Source organism: Gambusia affinis, linkage group LG01, assembly GCF_019740435.1.
Source record: "Gambusia affinis linkage group LG01, SWU_Gaff_1.0, whole genome shotgun sequence".
NCBI lineage: Eukaryota > Metazoa > Chordata > Actinopteri > Cyprinodontiformes > Poeciliidae > Gambusia > Gambusia affinis.
In genome coordinates this window covers 35,327,622-35,345,731 of record NC_057868.1, presented here as the reverse complement: position 1 = coordinate 35,345,731, position 18,110 = coordinate 35,327,622, and the positions used below count along the sequence as shown (strand labels likewise).

The following is an 18,110-nucleotide window of genomic DNA, read 5'->3' as shown; positions in this document are numbered from 1 at the left end:
GATTAACAACCGGATGTTGCTATGGCGCAAGCCACGAAGAAGAAGATGACAGGAAGTTGTTGGAGGGTCGTGAGTGGCATCTTTTTTGAGGACTTTTCAAGTGAACAAACTTATTCACATGTGATTTTAATGACGTTTCTAATTTAATGGAAACTCCGCAGTTGTGAACTTATAATTCTTTCGACTTCAGCGGAATATTAACAAAGTTTTGAGCACATTTGTAAAGCTGATAAAATCCAAACTGGACATGTAATTTTTTTTCCTTTTTTTTTTTTTATCTTTTCTTTAATTGATGTAAGTAGTAGTTAATTACATTTACTCTGTCACATTTATCGAGTAACTTTTTGGAGAAATTGTACTTTTGTGAGTTATTTTGCTACCTTTTCCTTTTACTTGACTATGAAGTATCACTACTCTTACTTAAGTACAATCTCTACCTAACTTTATTGGATGAAGCACAAAGATATTTTAACCAAAAGTGCACCAGATTAACTTATGTTAAAGACTTCTTTCTACAAACGTTTGTTTTAGTTAGATCACATGTTTGTTTTTTTCAACACAGCTGTCATCAATCTAGATAAATTCACACAGTTTTGACCAGTTTAAATGCTGTGGATTTCATGCTTTTACCAATGAACTACACTCACAAACGGATAAAAATGAATGAATTAAAAATCAGCTCAGTCTTTTTTGCCTCCAGCAGAGAAATTTCCTCTTATTGAAAATAAACATACCTGAACCAGCCAAGCATTTCTGCACCTAAACGCTGATTTGAATTGCACTGAAACGAAACACACTTTCTGTTTTCTGGTTTTATTCTTGCTTATGCTGTTTTAAAAAGGGGAAGTTCCTGACAGACGCCTTTTGTGTATTTGTTCAAAACAATTTCTGATGATGTGCAGAGCTCTATTAGAGCTCACACAGCATTGCAAAATTTGTCATGAATTGCGTGTTGATGTGTTGACTTTTGTCAAGACATTATCACAAATTTTTTCCTTTTTCTGCGAATTTGATTTTAAACTCAGAATTCTTACCTGAGACATTTAGTCTTGGAAGGATAAAGTCAGAATTCAGAAGGGGAAAAAAATAATTTTGAGAAGAAAGAAATTCTGAGATTAAAGACAGAATTCTGAGAAAATGTCCTAATTCTGAAAAAAAATTAAAAATTTTGAGAAAAAGTGAGAATTCTGACAAAAAAGTCAAAATTCTAATAAAAATGTCAGAATTCTAAGAAAAATATAACTTTGAGAAAAAGGAATTCTGAGACTAAAGCCAGAATTCTGATTTTAAAAAAGTAAAAATGTTGAAAAGAAAAGACTTCTGAGATTAAGGTAAATTTTGCAGAAAAAAAATACAACTCTGAAAAAAAAATCATAATTTTGAAATTTTGAGAAAAAAAAACTACTTTGAGGGGAAAAAAGTAAAAATTGTGAGAAAAAACAGGTCAGAATTATAAATTTTAAATATCTTCTTCAGTACTAATCACATCTGGTGACATAAGAAAAAAAAAAACAACCTGTGGCCACAGTTTAAAATTTTTTTTTTCTCCCATGTCCCCACACTGCATAATCTGGCTCTAACACAAAGTGGTAGCATGTTGCCCTGAGCGGCGCTCCATACACAGGGGAAACGCCAACGCCCCTGCTAACAGTCCGCTGGCCCCGCCCTGCTCTAACAGCAGCAGTTTATTTCTCAGAGACGTTTTTGATCGGACTCCTTTCTTCTCTCCACCTGCTTCAACTAAAGCTGCACTCAACCACACTGGGGAACTGCTTCTTTCCTGAAGTATCTCACATTAGGAAAACTTTTGCTCATCCAAACTCGCTCTTTTACTAAAGAGAAACTACTTCAAGGCCTCTACGTTACTTTTTCTCCCGGGATGGCTGCTGATACTACCGAGACTGCCTCTGTGGGCGTCGTGGAGAGGCTGAAAAGTTACGTGCGGACCCAGAAAGGCACCATCCTCGCTGCAGAAATTGTGAGTTTACAGTGGAAACAAAGTGACTCTTAAGCTCATAAAGCTGGCTGTGGTGCGTTTTTACAACTCACGTGTGGCTGATGCAACCAATTAATATTTAATGGGTTATTAGGAGTTAATGTTGGTTCTGATTTCCAGGCTGAAGGAGAAGCAGATCATATCGGTGTGAATGAGGGCAGTAAGGGTTTAGGAATGCATGTGGTTTGTGGGGGAGCTGAAGGTTGAGGGACGGAAACGGAGGGTTTCCACCTGTCACAGGCACATTTGACACTAAAGAGCTAAATGCTGAGGCCTCAAGAAAAATTCAATTCAATTAAAAAATACTTTATTAACCCCAAAGGGAAATTAAATGTTATTGTAGCTCATTAATTCAGATTTTTCAAAGGGTCAAATGATAGCATAATGTTGGAACGGTACACTGCAAAAACACAATTTCTTATGAAGCAGTTTTGGTTTAGTTTATTCCGTAAATGTCTTAGCAGACTGGTAAAATGTAGGAGCTCCATTTGAGTCAATAACTCCTTAATATTGATGGAAACGTATTGGTTCAACTGTCATATTATTTCACATGTAACAAGACATTTTCCATGGTAATCTGGAACTAGTACTTTTAAAATAAATTTTAAAGATTTATTGACTCAAAACAAGCTCCTAGATTTTGCTGAAAAGTTACTTCAAGTTAGTTTAGAGTTATTTCAAGTAAAAATACTTTAACCAAAAACTGAAGAATAATTCGTAAAATAAAATGTTGTTTTTGTTGTTTAATTAAGTGCTTTGCAAAGGTATTCACACCCCTTTGATCTTGCATCAATTATCTTTGGTTTAGTTTCTACAGGAAATATCTTAGTACACTAAAAATAAAACAAAACTAACTTACAAATAACGGATATCGGATATCGGAGCTTGTTTGGAGTCAATAATTTCTTAATATTAATTAAACAGTAGCAGCTGATTATAGCTGATAAGAAGGCGGTTTTTCCAAGGTATAAGTGAAATAATCTTCCAGTAGAACTAGTACTTTTAATCAATATTAATCAATTAATAAAGTTTATTTGTATAGCACATTTCAGCTAAACATCACATACAGTCACCAATTGAGAAATCAGTAACAAACATCACTTTTTGTCAAAAATCATCAATACGCATCAAATATGTTGGTTAATTTTCCATTTATTATTGTTCAAAGCTACTCTAAACTTTTATCCTTGATTTAAAGGAACTTAATTTTTCATTAATAAGCCATAATTAAGGAATTATTTACTTAAAATAAGCTCCTAAATCTGTCTGAGAAGTTACTAGTTTGGTCTTATTTCAAGTTTACTACGATATTTGCACTTAAAACTGGACCAAATACTTTGTTAAATTTAGTTTTTGCAGTTCTCGTGTAAGAGAAAGTCAGCTCTGAGCACATAGTCGTCCTGGTGGTGGCACCATCATGCTGTGGGCTGTGATTGTACTGGTTTTCATTATGGGATAAAACAACGATGTAATTGTTTTTATTGATTAAAACAAAACCATAATTGTTCCAACAGCAGCAGTTGACTGTTACTACATTCGAGCAAACAAGTTCAGCAGTAGTTTTGCACTTATTTTACAGAATCAAATTTTTTTTCTGTCAGCTTTTCATGGAGAAACAGATTAGCTTGTTATTTGTTGGGCGTCTTGTTCTTAGCCAGCTCTAGTTTTAAAACAGTTTCACATTAATAAGAGTGACGTTTATACAGAAATGGTGTGAATGTGTGACCAAATTTGGGCAAGGAAAAAGTTTATCTTCCTCTTTTGATCCAGCTGACTGGCAGTGTGCAGAAGCAACTCATTAAACTAATGCTAAACTGGGATAAACAAGATAAAATTACTGCTGTAATTTTATAAAACCTTAACATACTTGATGCCACTCCATATGTTTCTTCTTTTCTTTAAATATGAACCAGGAATATGCAATGCACATCACATCCCTTTAGGGAAATTATGTCTTTGCACATCTTGCTTTGGTTGGCTTGCAGATTTGTAACCACAACAGTGAGAATGGAACAACTCAAGCAACACCTGAAAAGAAATTTGTAGTGGTGGCAAAATGCAGCCGCTTCCTGTCAGGGAACATTGTTTTATTTCTGTTCTTAACCACTGGTTTTTTGTTTTTTTGTTGCATGAATGCGTTTGTTTGCATTTCATAATGGTGTGAGGCTCTTTGGCCTCCATTATTTGCGTAGGTTCTATATTTACTGTTGTTGAGATTACCGTAACTTCTTTATATATTTAAACACACTTGCTGGTTTGGTGGAGTCTTATCTGCGATTCACGTTTCTATTTTTACAGTATATTTCTCTGTCATGACTGCAAACGTCTTCAGTCTCAGTCTTTCTATGCTGTTGTATTCGTGGGAGTTAGGAGTCACAGCCTCCCCTGGACAATTACACCCATGAATACTTGAGACTCCCTTCTTACCAAGTGCTTATAAAAACATCCTATTTTAATAGTTTGCACATCAAATGTACTGTAATATGCATTCATTCACTCAGTGGAAACCATCTGAGGGAGAAGCTGTGTCACTCCTTGATTAGCTGCTCTGTTAAAGCCAGTCAATAGTGTATCAGCCACAGTTATTAAAGGGTATTTCCACTTTCCAAGCTCCATTTTCTTTGGAATATTTTAAAAAATCCAGGAATAATTCAAAATCACGTTCCATAGAGCAATTTGTGTTCAAGTAAATCTGTGAATTCTGAATCTCAAATTGAAGGAGGTCTTCATTATTTAGATTTTACAGTTTCCGATAAAGTTTTGTTGTGCTCAAATAATATCGGTGTATTACCAAAAGATAAACCTGATCAGAAGCGATAGTTCTTCCATTTTACTTGTTCTTTAAGCAAATTGTGATATTATTATTTATTTTTTTGTTATTCAACTGTTGACACAGTTTTATGTAGTTAGTCCTCACAGCTGTGGCCAACTTAAAGGAAACGTGTGTAAATGTGAAAAGTAATAATGTAGTTAAGCTATGGCCAAATTTTAAAGCCTAATTAGCAATGTCTTGTTATTTGATGTAGATTTTCTATTACTTACAGCGTGTTCCAAATATTATGCAAATGGGATTTAAGTGTCATAAAGATTACATTTTTTGTTGTGCTATTAAATGTATAGATGGTATTGTGTATCAGGGCTCTTTGAATCTCTATAATTAATTTCAGAGAGCTGGTTGATTAGTTTGTCTGGTGAGCTCAATTAAAGGAAATCTACTTAAGAAGGATGTTCCGCATTATTAAGCAGGCCACAGGTTTCAAGCAATATGGGAAAGAGAAAGGATTTCTCTGCTGATGAAAATCATCAGATAGTGTAGTGCCGTATAACAAGATATGAAAACATTAGATATTTAATGAAAACTGAAGTGTTTTCATTGTACTGTGAAGAGATTTGTGGCTGATTCAGAACAAAGATGGGTTTGTACAGATAAAGGCATAATGAGGAAAGTTTCTGTTAGACAAATTAATCGGATTAAGAGAGCAGCAGTTAAAATGCCCTTACAAAGCAGCAAGCAGTTATTTGAAGCCTCTGGAGCCTCAAGGTGGAGGATCCTCCAGAGGCTTGCAGTGCATGAACTTACTATTGGGCCATCACTAACTAGAGCTCACAAGCAGAAACGGTCCCAGTGGACCCAGCCGTACATGAAGATTAATTTTCAAACAGACTTCTTCACTGATGACTGCTGTGCAACCCCGGATGGTCCAGATGGACTCAGCAGTGGATTGGTGGTGGATGGTCACCACGTCCCAACACGGCTGTGACGTCAGCAAGGAGGTGGTGGAGTCATTCGTTTTTGTTTTTTTTTTGGACCAAAATTTTGGGGAGAGAGCTGGTCGGCCCCAGTTCATATCAAACCAGCAGCTCTGAAGGTATTCTGACATCCTGCAAAGAAATTCAAGCAGAAACTTTCCACAAACTCACAAGTTCAATGGATCAAGAATTGACCAGGCGATACTAAAAAAGGATCAATGTTAACATGTATCTCTGTTAAGATGTTTTTGATTTTAGTACATTTGACCACTTAATGCTGCACATTCACAGAATGACCGTTTGCAGTTTTTTATAATCCATAAAATGTTTAGAAAATCTGCTCTGCATAATAATTTGGAACAGTGCATTTTGAGGTTTATATTTTTGAAATAAAATACTGTTCTCATGGGGAGCTTTGATCAGTAAAATTTGATTTATACTGTAATAGTTCATGACTTGAAAATTATACTGATCATCATTTACATTGACCATTTAAGAAAATATGAGAAAATATCACTTGCATAATAATTTGGAACACGGTGTATTTTACGAGAGAGGGGCTTCTAAAAATTAATGCTTCTAAAAAAATACACCCAGTTTTTTTTTTTTTTATCAGTAAATGAATGTTTTTTTTTAAGTCTGGAAAATGAAAAATCTTCTGAATGTAACGTCACAAATCAGCAGACGCTGCCCCTCACCTAGCAACCGCAGTGAAGCCGTGTCCATTACCTAGCAACCCAACCCAAGTCCAACCATGTTACCTAGCAACCTAATCTGAGTTCCAGCATGTTTGGTCAGCTGGTTCTACCGCTTTGTGCGCTGTACGATACGATGCTGGAAAAGAAAAGTGTTTTGTTGTCAACTTTGTATTGTCCTTAGATCTATTCTAACCAGTTCAAGGAAGCATTATAGGTCACCTTTACTGTTGTGTTCACAAACAATCATTGAAAAAGACTAATATCCACTCATTTATTTACAAAATGTTAAGATTTTCTTGTATAATTTTTTCCATCTGAGACACAATTTAAAATTAAAATGGCTTCAAATTAAGTCTAGATTAAATTAGCATGTGTGATGGACAAACTGTGCTGTGTGCATTAGGAGAATATTCAGCAGCTGTAAACTCTGAATATGCCTTGGGCCATTGTAATATTGGTTTACTAGAAAATCATTTTCGGGAACTGAAGTTATTTACAGTAGAAAATAACTTCTACTGTTAGCTAGCACCTAAAGCCAAGTAGATGTAAAACTGTGTTTTTTGAAAGCAAGAAAAACCCTCAGTCTGTGCCTCCCTGGAGAAAGGATCTGCTGCCCCAAATGGAACAAGCTAATTTTAAAGACGGCCTCTCTGAGCTCCACCCACTGTAAAAGTTTCCCTCCATTTTTTTTTTTTCATGAGGTAGTAATGGAAATTCCAGACTGGTGTGAAGATTAGGCCTGGGAACAAGGAATCCATGAAGCGTTTTTCGGCTGCCGCTCCAATCAAGGATGACTTCAGGCAGAGAAATCCTCCATCAGGCAGGATTTCTGAAATAGTTTAGAAAACATTTTCTGCTCCCTCAATCCCCCAGGACAAAAACAGGAAGGAGAATATTTTACTGCTAACTATGGGAGTTTCAGTTTGGACGGAAATGGGCCTCGTAGCATCAATTCCTGGGAATTCTGATATAAATCTGGGAAATGTGAAGCTCTAATTATCGTTTATTTCATATGGCATGACTTCTCCACCATTCACAGTCATCATGATTGTGTTGGAACATGTTTACATTTGCTGGTTAATGTGCAAGTCACACGCCCACTGCAAGAAATGCACATTTTTCCTCATGTTTGAATCTGCAGAGATAAGCTGGAATGACAGATCTCAACCTTACCGTTAATAACATCACTGTTAAAGGGTATATTCATTTCCAAAGCCTGTCTTTTCCAGTTCTGTTTACACTGTAGTTCATAACAGTTGTTTTTATTTCCAAAAGCTAAAACGAAGCCTGAAAAACACACAGATATTGTGATAAAACAATGTCCATCCAAGAGAAAAGTGATAACAGAAACTTGTCCAGTTCAAATTTGAGGTTATAAAATGAGGATCTGAGCAGTTTGGTTACTCAACAAACCGGTACCCTACAGAGAGATTTAAAAAATTCTCTATGGTGAACCTGATCTACATATAACTGTTCACAAAACTTAAAATACCAAATTCTAAAAAATTTGTCGGCGTAGATTTAATTTGTGCTCCTTTTCTGACCAGCATTGTTACTTTGATGGGTATGTGCCTGTATTTATATTTTTCCAAACAGCTGTCAAACTAGTTCATGTTTTATGATTATAATGATACAGAGGCGATGCATGAAAGGAAAGCTAAAATACTCTCCTTTAAGATGGCGAATAATTATTTATTATATTGATTACTCTGATGATTAATTGGAAAAAAATGTTTGAGAAAAACATTTATTTACTTTCTGTCATTTTTAACCATTCTATACTAAGTGAAAATGATATAAACATGCAATGCTGAAAACAAAACTTTAAATATTTAAATTGCTTAAATTGGCACTTTCAGTGCATTTTAACTACTCAAGTGTTTATTATACAAACGTATAAATATATAAAGAGTACAAATTAATAGAATAATGAACATTTCATTGCCTAAAATGCAATGAAGTTAGTGAATGTTTGATCATTTGAAGCAAAGGATAATACAAATGCAGTGCAAGTTTACTCTATTAATTAATTTTTTGGTTAATTTCAAACTAGGAATATGCCACTTTTGGGATTCTGGGAAGAACATATTTACATGTAAAAAAAATATTTTTTTACACTTTAAAAGGCAAATCTATGTGTTTTCGTAAAATTTAGGCTTAATTACTGCTCTGACTATATTGTCCTTTCTGCAAATGGAAAGGACATTTGAGTCTGTGTACTCCAGTTAACAATCAATTACTAAATTAGTTAACGATTATTTGAATAATCGATTGACCACGATTAATCTGATTAATCGTTTCAGCCACACTTTCAATTATTCAGCTCAAATATATTTAAAAAAATAATTACTGCTCCATCTGTCTATAAATCCAAAAATCTTTTTCTTGATAAAAGTTATCTGCAGTTGAAAATACTGCAACAGCATCAATTCATCACATTACCATTATAAACTTGATTATTAAGAAAACAAAGTAGAGAGTAAAAGTTTTGAGACATTTGTGGCTCAACAATGACTTATCCCCTTTGAAAATCAATAGCAAGAACAAATTCACATTCATTTATCTTTTATACTTTCAAGATTTTTAACTTTCTGGCTCTAAAATATAACAATACATGTAATTTAAGGTGCCTGTTTAGTTTTATTTCTATGAATTTAGAAAATAAGACTTGTGTAATAAATCAGAATTTTCTCAAAGAGTGATGAAATAAAACTTCTCTCATAATTTTACTCTCACTATTTCCACTTTCATTGTGCATGGGGGGGAGTGCTTCAAAATAAAGGCGGCTTCCATAGCAACTGTTGCTGTTTGGTTAGTATCTGCACCATGCATGGGCTGAGCTCTTGGGGCTCGTGTTGCGCCTCACTATAATTAGCCAAAAGTTTGCAATAATTTCCCTGTAGTCAGTTTAAAACGAGCAGCTCATTATTACACTGATGCCAGTGTACTCCAGCTGAGATCCTGCGGACAGATCCCAGCCTGTGCAGCTCAACATGAAGGTGTCAACAACTCAGAGGCTGGTTTTGTTCTCGGGGAGTCCTCTGTGTGGTATGGTGGGTGTTTTTCTGTATGACGGCCTCTTCAGCCAGTTCTGTCCTGAATAGAGCTCCTTTTGTGCGTTATGGTTTGGCCTCTGCCTCTTCGCTGCCCTACAGAGGCAGTCTGTGCCAGTCCCTGAAACACATGAACTTCTGATGCCTCTGAGTTGCTGGCTGGCTGCCTGTGGGCGGCATGTGAGGTAGTAGTGACAGATGTGAGCCTGGTGTCTGCTCACTTCGGTCATGCCTGTATCATGAAGACTGCAGGGATTTGACACTGTCGGCTAAGCTGTCTGTGCCTCAGAATAAAACCTGATGTATAAGACAAGCTTTTAGTCATAGCTGGAGGGCTGAAGACATTTTACTGTTGTAATCTGCAATTTTACCTCTGGATGGCATTATCTCTACTTACTGATCCTTCGATAACATGAGTTTACATTTACATTTGGTATGTTTTTATACTTCCATTTGGGTCTGCTTCTAAAAACAATCGAAATACTTAGAAAAAAAAACATCCACCCGTTTTTTGGCAATACTTAGTTCTCATGTACCGTCGCACCTCCGTGAACTTTGTAACTGACAGCCATCTTAGCAGCCAGTTGCTATGACAACAATAAACAGCCCTCAAGCTACAGCTCTCGCTTCGTTCCTAATTTATGAACTATATATGTAAGAGCCATATGATTAAAATTAGCAATTACTGATGTGGCAGGAGCTCACGGTTTGACATTTGGGTGGTGGGTGTGTCAATGTGGGCGTGACTGTCACTAAGGGATGAATGGGAGCCAAACTGGCGCGCTGGTTTAGTATGCATGAGGAAGCGGGTGCGTCGGTGTTGGTCGTAATTTCTGTTGACCGTGCTATAATGTCGCTTATTGTTGGCGCCATTGTTTGGTTTAGCCTGGTCAGTATGTGTCAGTACTTGTAAAGTCTAAGCATAGCTGTCAAAGTGGAATAAATTGATGATTGCAACCACCTGAAGCGACCTGGAGTGTATTGAAGCACGCGTCGGACAGAAAGAAAGTCACGGCGTTAACCCAGTGCGGCCCTCTACAACACCATTAGTTTGCCGCACAACTAATATAAGTATTACAACTATTACTCGATTACAATTTTTGAGTACTATACCCACCTCTGTGTAATAGTAAAATAAAGATCACTTCTACCGGGGTATTTACTGTAGCACTTACTGCCGAACTAGCTAAATTAGCTCAGCTAATGCTTATATGCTAGCTAAGACGGACATGTAGCCTATGTGTACTTACTCTGCCAGAACCGGAACCTTGTTATTAAAGAGCTCGTACGTCCTTTACAAATCCGTTAAAACATTGATTGAATATGTCCATAGATTTCAGGCGAAGCTCCTCCATGATGCAAACACTCTTCCTGTTCGCCAAGTAGTGAACTATATCACAAAATGAGATCGGAGGCAGCTTGTGCACATTTTTCTTCTCCGTCTCATGAGTCTATCAGGACAGCAGCCATTTTGTTCATGGATCTTAATCTCGCACTAGTAAAAAAAAATACCTTCATTTCTAACAAAATGCATTTAAATTTGTTTGAATATTTTCACAACAGCTGTCCTAACTCAACACCTTCTGAAAGGAGAAGAAACTGACTTTTAACCTTCAGATATGACATGACGTCTTCAAGTTCACAGTGCAAAAACACAAAATCAACCAAGTATTTTAGGTAGATTTTTTTGTGCAAATATTTTAGCACAGTAGAAAAAAATAAAACTAACTTACAGGTAACTTTTCAACAAGATATATGAGCTGGTCTTGCGCTAATAATTCCTTATTTTCTTAATATTGATGGAAAAAGTAGTAGTTCAACTGGCAGATTATCTCCAAGTGAAATTTAATCTGCCAATGGGAGGAGTACTTTTTTTTTTATATCAACATTAAGGAATTATTGATTTAAAATAAGATCCTATCTTGTTGAAAAGTTACTTGTAAATTACCTTTCTTTTATTTGAAGTGTACTAACATTTTCAGTTGAAACTAGAGCAAAAATACCTGATAAGATATTGTTTTTTTTTAAAGTGCAGTCAGATGTACCCATATGTTTCTTTCTTTTTAAAGGTTGATACATGTATTTGCACAAAATGTTTCATGTCGCAGCGATTACAGGTCGTCTTTTAGATTTTATGCAGCAGATTCTTGATGGAATTTGTTTGGATGTGTGATTGCATTTGCCCTCACATTGGGAGCCACACTATTGAAAACAGGCCTATAATGAGCTGCAGGCTGTTTGACTTTATGATTTGTGTGCACTGGCAGCATTTTGCTGATCTGAGAAGAATGCAGGCAGATTTATTTATTTTTTTTTACATAACGGAAAATTGCTGAGGGAACGACCCGTTACTGTAAATCTGTCTGCTTGTTGCAAATGCTTGAAGAAGGTTAAATTTTAAATCACTGTCTCACTAAGGATCTTTCTTTTTTTTTGCTTGCTTTCTTGTTTTCACAGGTTATCAGTTTTATAATCCTTATCTGCTATGCTTCGTCCTGGTATGGCGGCTACACTGCTGTTGCCATCTGCGAGATGTGCTTTGCTATCGTGTTCTTCTGTGTCTTCATGATGGACCTGGACAAGCAGTTTACAGCCGTCAGCTGGGTCTGGAGTGTAAGTTCTTCATGAGCAAACGCATTTTAAAGCAATTCTGCGGCACAACACTCAATGCATTATGTTCTGATTTTTTATTTTTTATCCTGCAGGACTTTATCCGTGCATTTACTGGCACTCTAGTTTACCTCATCACGTCGCTCATCTGCGTCATCAGAGGAGCCGGGGACGGAGCGCTCATCGCAGGCGGGGTCAGTTCGCTCGTCTCACGTCTGCTCTGAAACTCCCGATTCTGGGTTTCACAGTTTACCATGCGACTTGTTTCTAAGGAGATATCTGTTTACTATGACACTGCAGCTATCTGTCACAATTCACTAATTCCGAGAGTCTGATCACGTCTCACATTTCCTTCCTCTTCAACTTCAAAGACAGCTTTAGTTGTTTTCAAACAGCTTCACTTTGAAAGGTTTTATCAGAGTGTGGTAAACTGAATGTTATCACAAGGGTGATGATGGCTTTGGGTTTCTCATTATAGTTTCGTTGTAACTTTTTGTTGGTCTAATTCAGTTAGTTTTAAGCATCCGTTTGCTAGTTTCTATTAGTTAGTTGTTGTTTTTTCATATTTTGGTCAATTTTTAGGTGTAGAATTACAATAGGTCAAAGTATTGCATTGTGATCATGTAATGAATGCTCAACACAAGACACCATTTTCAAAAAATATTACCAATTATTGCAGATTCACTGTTGTTTTCTCCCTACTTTTGTTGTCGCCATTTTGCGGACTAGCATAAACGTTGAATTATAATTTGCCAACAGCTGATGTAAGCTGCTTGACTGGAGGAAAAAAATAAATTAATTTCATATCAGTTCGAAAGGCTAATAAATGGATTCATTTAACAAGAAAGTGAAGGATGTAATATCTATAATTTCAGCAAGTTTTAGTTTTATAAACACAATATAGTTCCATTTAGTTACAGTTTTTTGCTATTAATTACTGTTTTTATTTATTTCAGTTTATTTTTGTTATTTTGTTAGTTTAAGTTAATTGTCATGACCTTTGTTTGCACATCTTGAAGAGTAGAGTGCAGATCATGGCATATAGTCAAAACATTGTGAACCATATGCCAAACGTGGGACTTTTTCTTCTCCCTGGAATAAAAGTCATAAAATAATTTTATTGTGAATTACTTTCTCTTTATTTTAGCTGCCAAACAATAAACCAAATAGTCATTAATTTGCTGAAACAAAATGGAAAAGAAGAAATTATAGTATTTACCAAAAGGGGCCTCAGATGTTTTCTGTTACATCGGAAAGGCGTTGAATGGATTAAATGTTTTTGTTGGTTCTTTGTTCAAAACCCCGGCCATGTTTAGTTAAATCAGTCTGTTTTTCAGTAAATAGTCACCGAGTGTTTGTGACCGTACATACATTGATATTAAAATGAAGGCAAAAAAGCACGGCTAATGAAAGAAAATACTTTCCGTACCCAACTGTTTCCATTTAAGAAGATATTTAAATTAGTAAATGAAAACCTTCCTCTTCAAAAATGATTTTAAAAATACATCATTTGTGGTCAGGGGGCCACACAAAATTATTCTAAGGGTTGCTAATGGACCCCGAGCCACATGTTTGATGCCCCTGGTATAGCGGGAAAGGTGTGGAAAAGCACAGAAGTAGAAAAAAGTCAAAATTCTAAACCTTGTATCGGCTTGTTCTTTCTCACTGCGTACAACAGGCAAAAAAAATATTCACAAAAGATACTTTAAACCTAAAGGGCAGAGGACAAGATTTTACAGGAGCAACAAGGAATAACATGCCTCAAATGTTTTTAGTCTAAAATGAGCGTTGTAGCAGTACTGCTAATTTCCAATGTACTCAGATATTATTGCTGTTGGATTTCAAAATAAAGCGAGCTTCCCTTTTCTTACCCACATCCTTCCTCTGTGCTAGGGGTCCCTGGCTGGGTTGCAACACGACGTTACAACCATCTGCATCCGATCAGGTTGCGACAGAACACCTAACCTGCAGCTTAGCATGTGTACAATGTGACAATAAAAATAAATTAAAGCAATTGTGGAAAGCATCTTTTCTTTTGGGCATAAAATAGAAAAAAAGAATCATCATTGCTGGAATCTTTCTTCTGAAAAATAACAACAATGTTTGTTTATGTTAATTATAAAATATTGAACACGTAGTGGCTCTTTCTATGAACCTAAAGGGAAGTTAGTTTTTTGTCTGAAAATGTCTGATGGTGTTTATTTTGCAGTCTCACATGAACAGAGAAGTAACAGGAGAAAGGGATGTAAATAATTTTAAAAAACAGTTTGCCATTAATCTTAATGTGATTTTTACAAACTAAACTAACTGAACGGACTGAACTAAAGTTCAAAGGAAACAGGGCTGATCTAATTAAAAAAATAATAAAACCAAATACAGATAACAAGTAAATCAACAAGACTCCAAAACAACCCAAGACTCAAAGCTTTTGTTTTAATGTTAATAAAGTTCTTGTTTTGCTGTATTTCTCAGGTGTTCGGCTTGCTCGCTGGTCTCCTGTTTGCATATGACACGTACACCATCTACCTGCAAATCCAGAGCGCCAGGTCGCAAACTGGAGGTTCTGGTAGGAACACAAGTGTTTATTCACCAATGCATCCAAAATCTCCCCTGTCACACAAACACTGCAAAAACACAAACTTTTACCAAATATTTTTATCTAGAAATCACTTAAACTTAAAGTTATATGATATAAGACCTTGTTTTAAGTCAATAATCGTTTAATATTGATAAAAAGTTCCAGTTCCATTCGTAGATTTTATCATTTATATAAGACATTTTTCCAATGACTGGAAAAAAAAAAAACTTCTACTAATGGAACCGGTACTTCTTTTCCAAATTTTAAGGTATTATTTACTTAAAAGAAGCTTCTATAATTTGCTGAAAAGTTACTTGGAAGTTAGTTTTGTCTGATTTCAAGTATAACACTATATTTGGTCTACAAGCTAGACCAAACATATTTGGTAATATTTTGTGTTTTTGCAGTGAATCTCATGCCGTATTTATATTTTTCCTGTTGATTATATAAAACATACTTACTTTCCTGATACACTTTTCTAAATTAATTTCCAGGTAGCACAGCTTAAACAGTCCGCACATCTGTCATCGACGCTGCAGGAATACAAAAACAGAGAAGAGCGGCTCATTGAGGGGAGATGGACAGTAAAATGACCAGGTCACAGTTTTAATCATTGCAGCTGTACGGTGTGAACAAATGAGAAGTATTTTAGAGCCGTGCCTGAGAGGAATACCACAGAACCAAAGTCAGAGGCACTGTACTGTACATCTGTGTCTGCATGTGTGCTGAGGTGGGAAAAAACCCCAAGTTTTTGTTCCGACCAAGACAGACCATCGACTAAACAGGGAAACCTGGTATTAATAAGGTAACAAAAAACTGTTTGGTCTCTTCAAATAGCTTTTCTAATACTTTTCTCTACTGTCAACAGACTGCTGTAGGAAATATTAATCGTGTTATTTGGACTAAAGTAGTAACTGACACATTTGGAGTTATTTAAAAACTAAATAATATTCGTCTTGTCATTGCTGCCAATATTTGTTTTTTGTTAAATTGTTCTCAGTTAAATCTTATAATGCACAGTCTCTGTTTTTTATGAGAGTTTTAAGAGGTCATGAGCAATAAATATGTCACCAACATCAATTGACTCTCCTGGTATTTTCACTTAGATCAAATTTGAACTAAGCTAAAGGCTCAACGGTTCATATTGGCTAGCTGCAAATTTTTTTATTTTTTTATTTTCTGTAAATAAACTTTCTTCTCAATAAACACAGCAAAAACAGAAAATCTTTACAAATATTTTTGGTCTAGTTTCTAGAAGAAAAATCCTAGAACATTTTAAATAAGACAAAAATAACTGACGATAGATTTTCAGCAAGAAATAGGAGCTTGTTTAGTAATTAATTAATACCGATGAAAAAGCACTACTTCCTTTGGCAGATCATTACACTTACAACATCGGAAAAATGTCTTGCTATAAGTGAAATAATCTGAAAAAGAACTAGTTCTTCTTCATAAATATTAAGCTATTGACTTAAAACAAGCTCGCATTTCTTCCTAAAAAGTTAATTAGAAAGTAGACCAAAAACTCCTGGTAAGATTTTGTTTTGGCTGCGAAGATGCTCATATTTCATGGATTTGGGTCAAGCTATTGTGGCCGATTGGAGAAACAGTCTTTTCACGTAAACGCACCATGCTAAGCGCTACTAGCTAACGCTTAAACTCTCTTAAATGAACAAACAAAGAGCTACTTCAATATCGCTGTGGCGTTAATAAATCAGAGATGCAAGAACCTATTTAAAAGAAAATTACCCTTTTTAATGTCATTTATTCGGACATTAGGAGAGTGAGAAGGCGCATAGCTATTAGCGGCTAACAGTACAGTGGTGATGGAAAACCTGACTTTGGTTTGGCACTGATACTGTTTAGCTTATAATCTCTTGCTTCTCTAAAGCATTTTGTTTTAACTTTTTTGCCACATTTTGGTACTGCCACAACCATTTTTGATACTGAAGTTTCTGTAAAGGAAATTATCATTGAAATAAGGGGCTATTTAGACCAGTAAACCATGCTGGAGGCTTTTTTCATCCACTTTTTGGCAGAAAGAGAGACAAAAAAACAATCATGCAAATAGAAATGATCAAACTCGTGATTAATTGATTTATCGCTTATTTTTGACATGCTTAATTGGCTATCAGCAACATATGATTTGTAGATAAAAGTATTATTATTTGGCACACAATCAAACACCAAAAAAGCATTGACTCCAGACAATTAATCATAAAAAGGCCAAACGGACTCAAAGGGAAGAATGCTACTGATTAAAACTTGCGATATTGTCACTCTAGAGGGCGCTGTTGCCTCAATATACACAACTTAACCTTACAGGACTGGAACGCTGGAAATTTTCCAACATTTTTATTTGTATGAAGCAAACAGAAGCAATAAAAACAAAGTTGGAATTCCAGTTTTTACAGCAACCTCCATATCTGATGCTACATTACTCAGAACACAATTTAAAACATTATCCCTACAATTATTCATCTTCCAATCTCTGTTTTATCAAAGTGAATAATCTGGAAGTTATTTACTGCAAGGAGGACATTGACGACTCATAACCTTTTAACTAAATCTTTGAAAACAGCTAATCAATTTTCAGTTTCATTTCATGTTGTACTTCCATCCTTTTTCACTTTTTTGATTTCTGAGTCTTAAACAATTGATGGGTTCTGTGGTTATTTGTTAATACTGCTCTTTTAGTTTGGTTTTGAGAACATATTTCTGGTTTTTGTATATTCGATATTGACTCATCCTCAGATGGTCGATACCACACAGATTATGTTGTCCTCCCTCACTTTCACTTATCTTTTTATTCTTGCTCAGGTTATGATTTTTTCATACATCTGTAACACATTTTTTAAAGATTGAAAGCCATCTTTCTCTTGAGATTTTTTTGGTAGTGTCCCTGTTCTAAAAAGAAACAAGATTAGACATTTGTTGTTGGAGGAAAATCTTGTCATTCTAATGTTTTTTTTTTAACAATGTGCAGTTTGTCTCTTTATATTCAGATTATTGTTTGCTTTGAGAAATAAACCGTCATTACAACAAAGAGTATCAGCATTTCTATCTTGTCCCGAGTTTCTTTCATTTGGATTTTAAGTTGTTGTTCTTCTTTTTGCCGCTAGATGGAGCCAGTCAGTAACTGATTATCAAATGTGTGACACTTAAACACGCAAAATCACCAGAGTTAGTGGTAACTATCTACATTTACTCTGTTACATCTACTTTAGCAACGTATTTTTTTAATTTACTTTTAGGAGCACTTTTGCTACTCTGTACTTTTGATTAATTTTATTATGAAATATTTCTACTCTTACTTGAATAATATTTCTGGATTTTCTACCCATTCAATGAAAAAAACAAACAAACATGTTTTAATAAAGAATTCACCAGACCTTTGGTTAAACGTTTTATGCATTTTTTATTTA

At 35.3% G+C, this 18,110-nt stretch overlaps 1 protein-coding gene across 2 annotated transcripts; it reads left to right on the top strand.

Annotated features, from left to right (window-relative positions):
* The first annotated feature begins 1,565 nt into the window (after positions 1-1,565).
* Positions 1,566-17,742, top strand: plp2b (proteolipid protein 2b). Of its 2 annotated transcripts, none has more exons than XM_044113735.1 (5): positions 1,566-1,978; positions 11,955-12,110; positions 12,203-12,301; positions 14,580-14,673; positions 15,180-17,742. In XM_044113735.1, the coding sequence occupies exons 1-5, from the start codon at positions 1,880-1,882 to the stop codon at positions 15,191-15,193; spliced, it is 462 nt and encodes a 153-aa protein (XP_043969670.1). In that variant the 5' UTR covers positions 1,566-1,879; the 3' UTR covers positions 15,194-17,742. The 2 variants fall into 2 exon arrangements, with proteins under 2 accessions (XP_043969670.1, XP_043969678.1); XM_044113743.1 differs by lacking the exon at positions 1,566-1,978 and adding an exon at positions 9,278-9,497.
* The last annotated feature ends 368 nt before the right edge of the window (positions 17,743-18,110 follow it).

Excerpts from the sequence above, each read along its gene's own strand:
- plp2b (XM_044113735.1), top strand. The coding sequence starts at position 1,880 with ATGGCTGCTGATACTACCGAGACTGCCTCTGTGGGCGTCGTGGAGAGG. Across the intron at positions 1,979-11,954 it reads CCATCCTCGCTGCAGAAATT|GTTATCAGTTTTATAATCCT; the intron begins GTGAGTTTACAG and ends TTGTTTTCACAG. Across the intron at positions 12,302-14,579 it reads GAGCGCTCATCGCAGGCGGG|GTGTTCGGCTTGCTCGCTGG; the intron begins GTCAGTTCGCTC and ends TGTATTTCTCAG.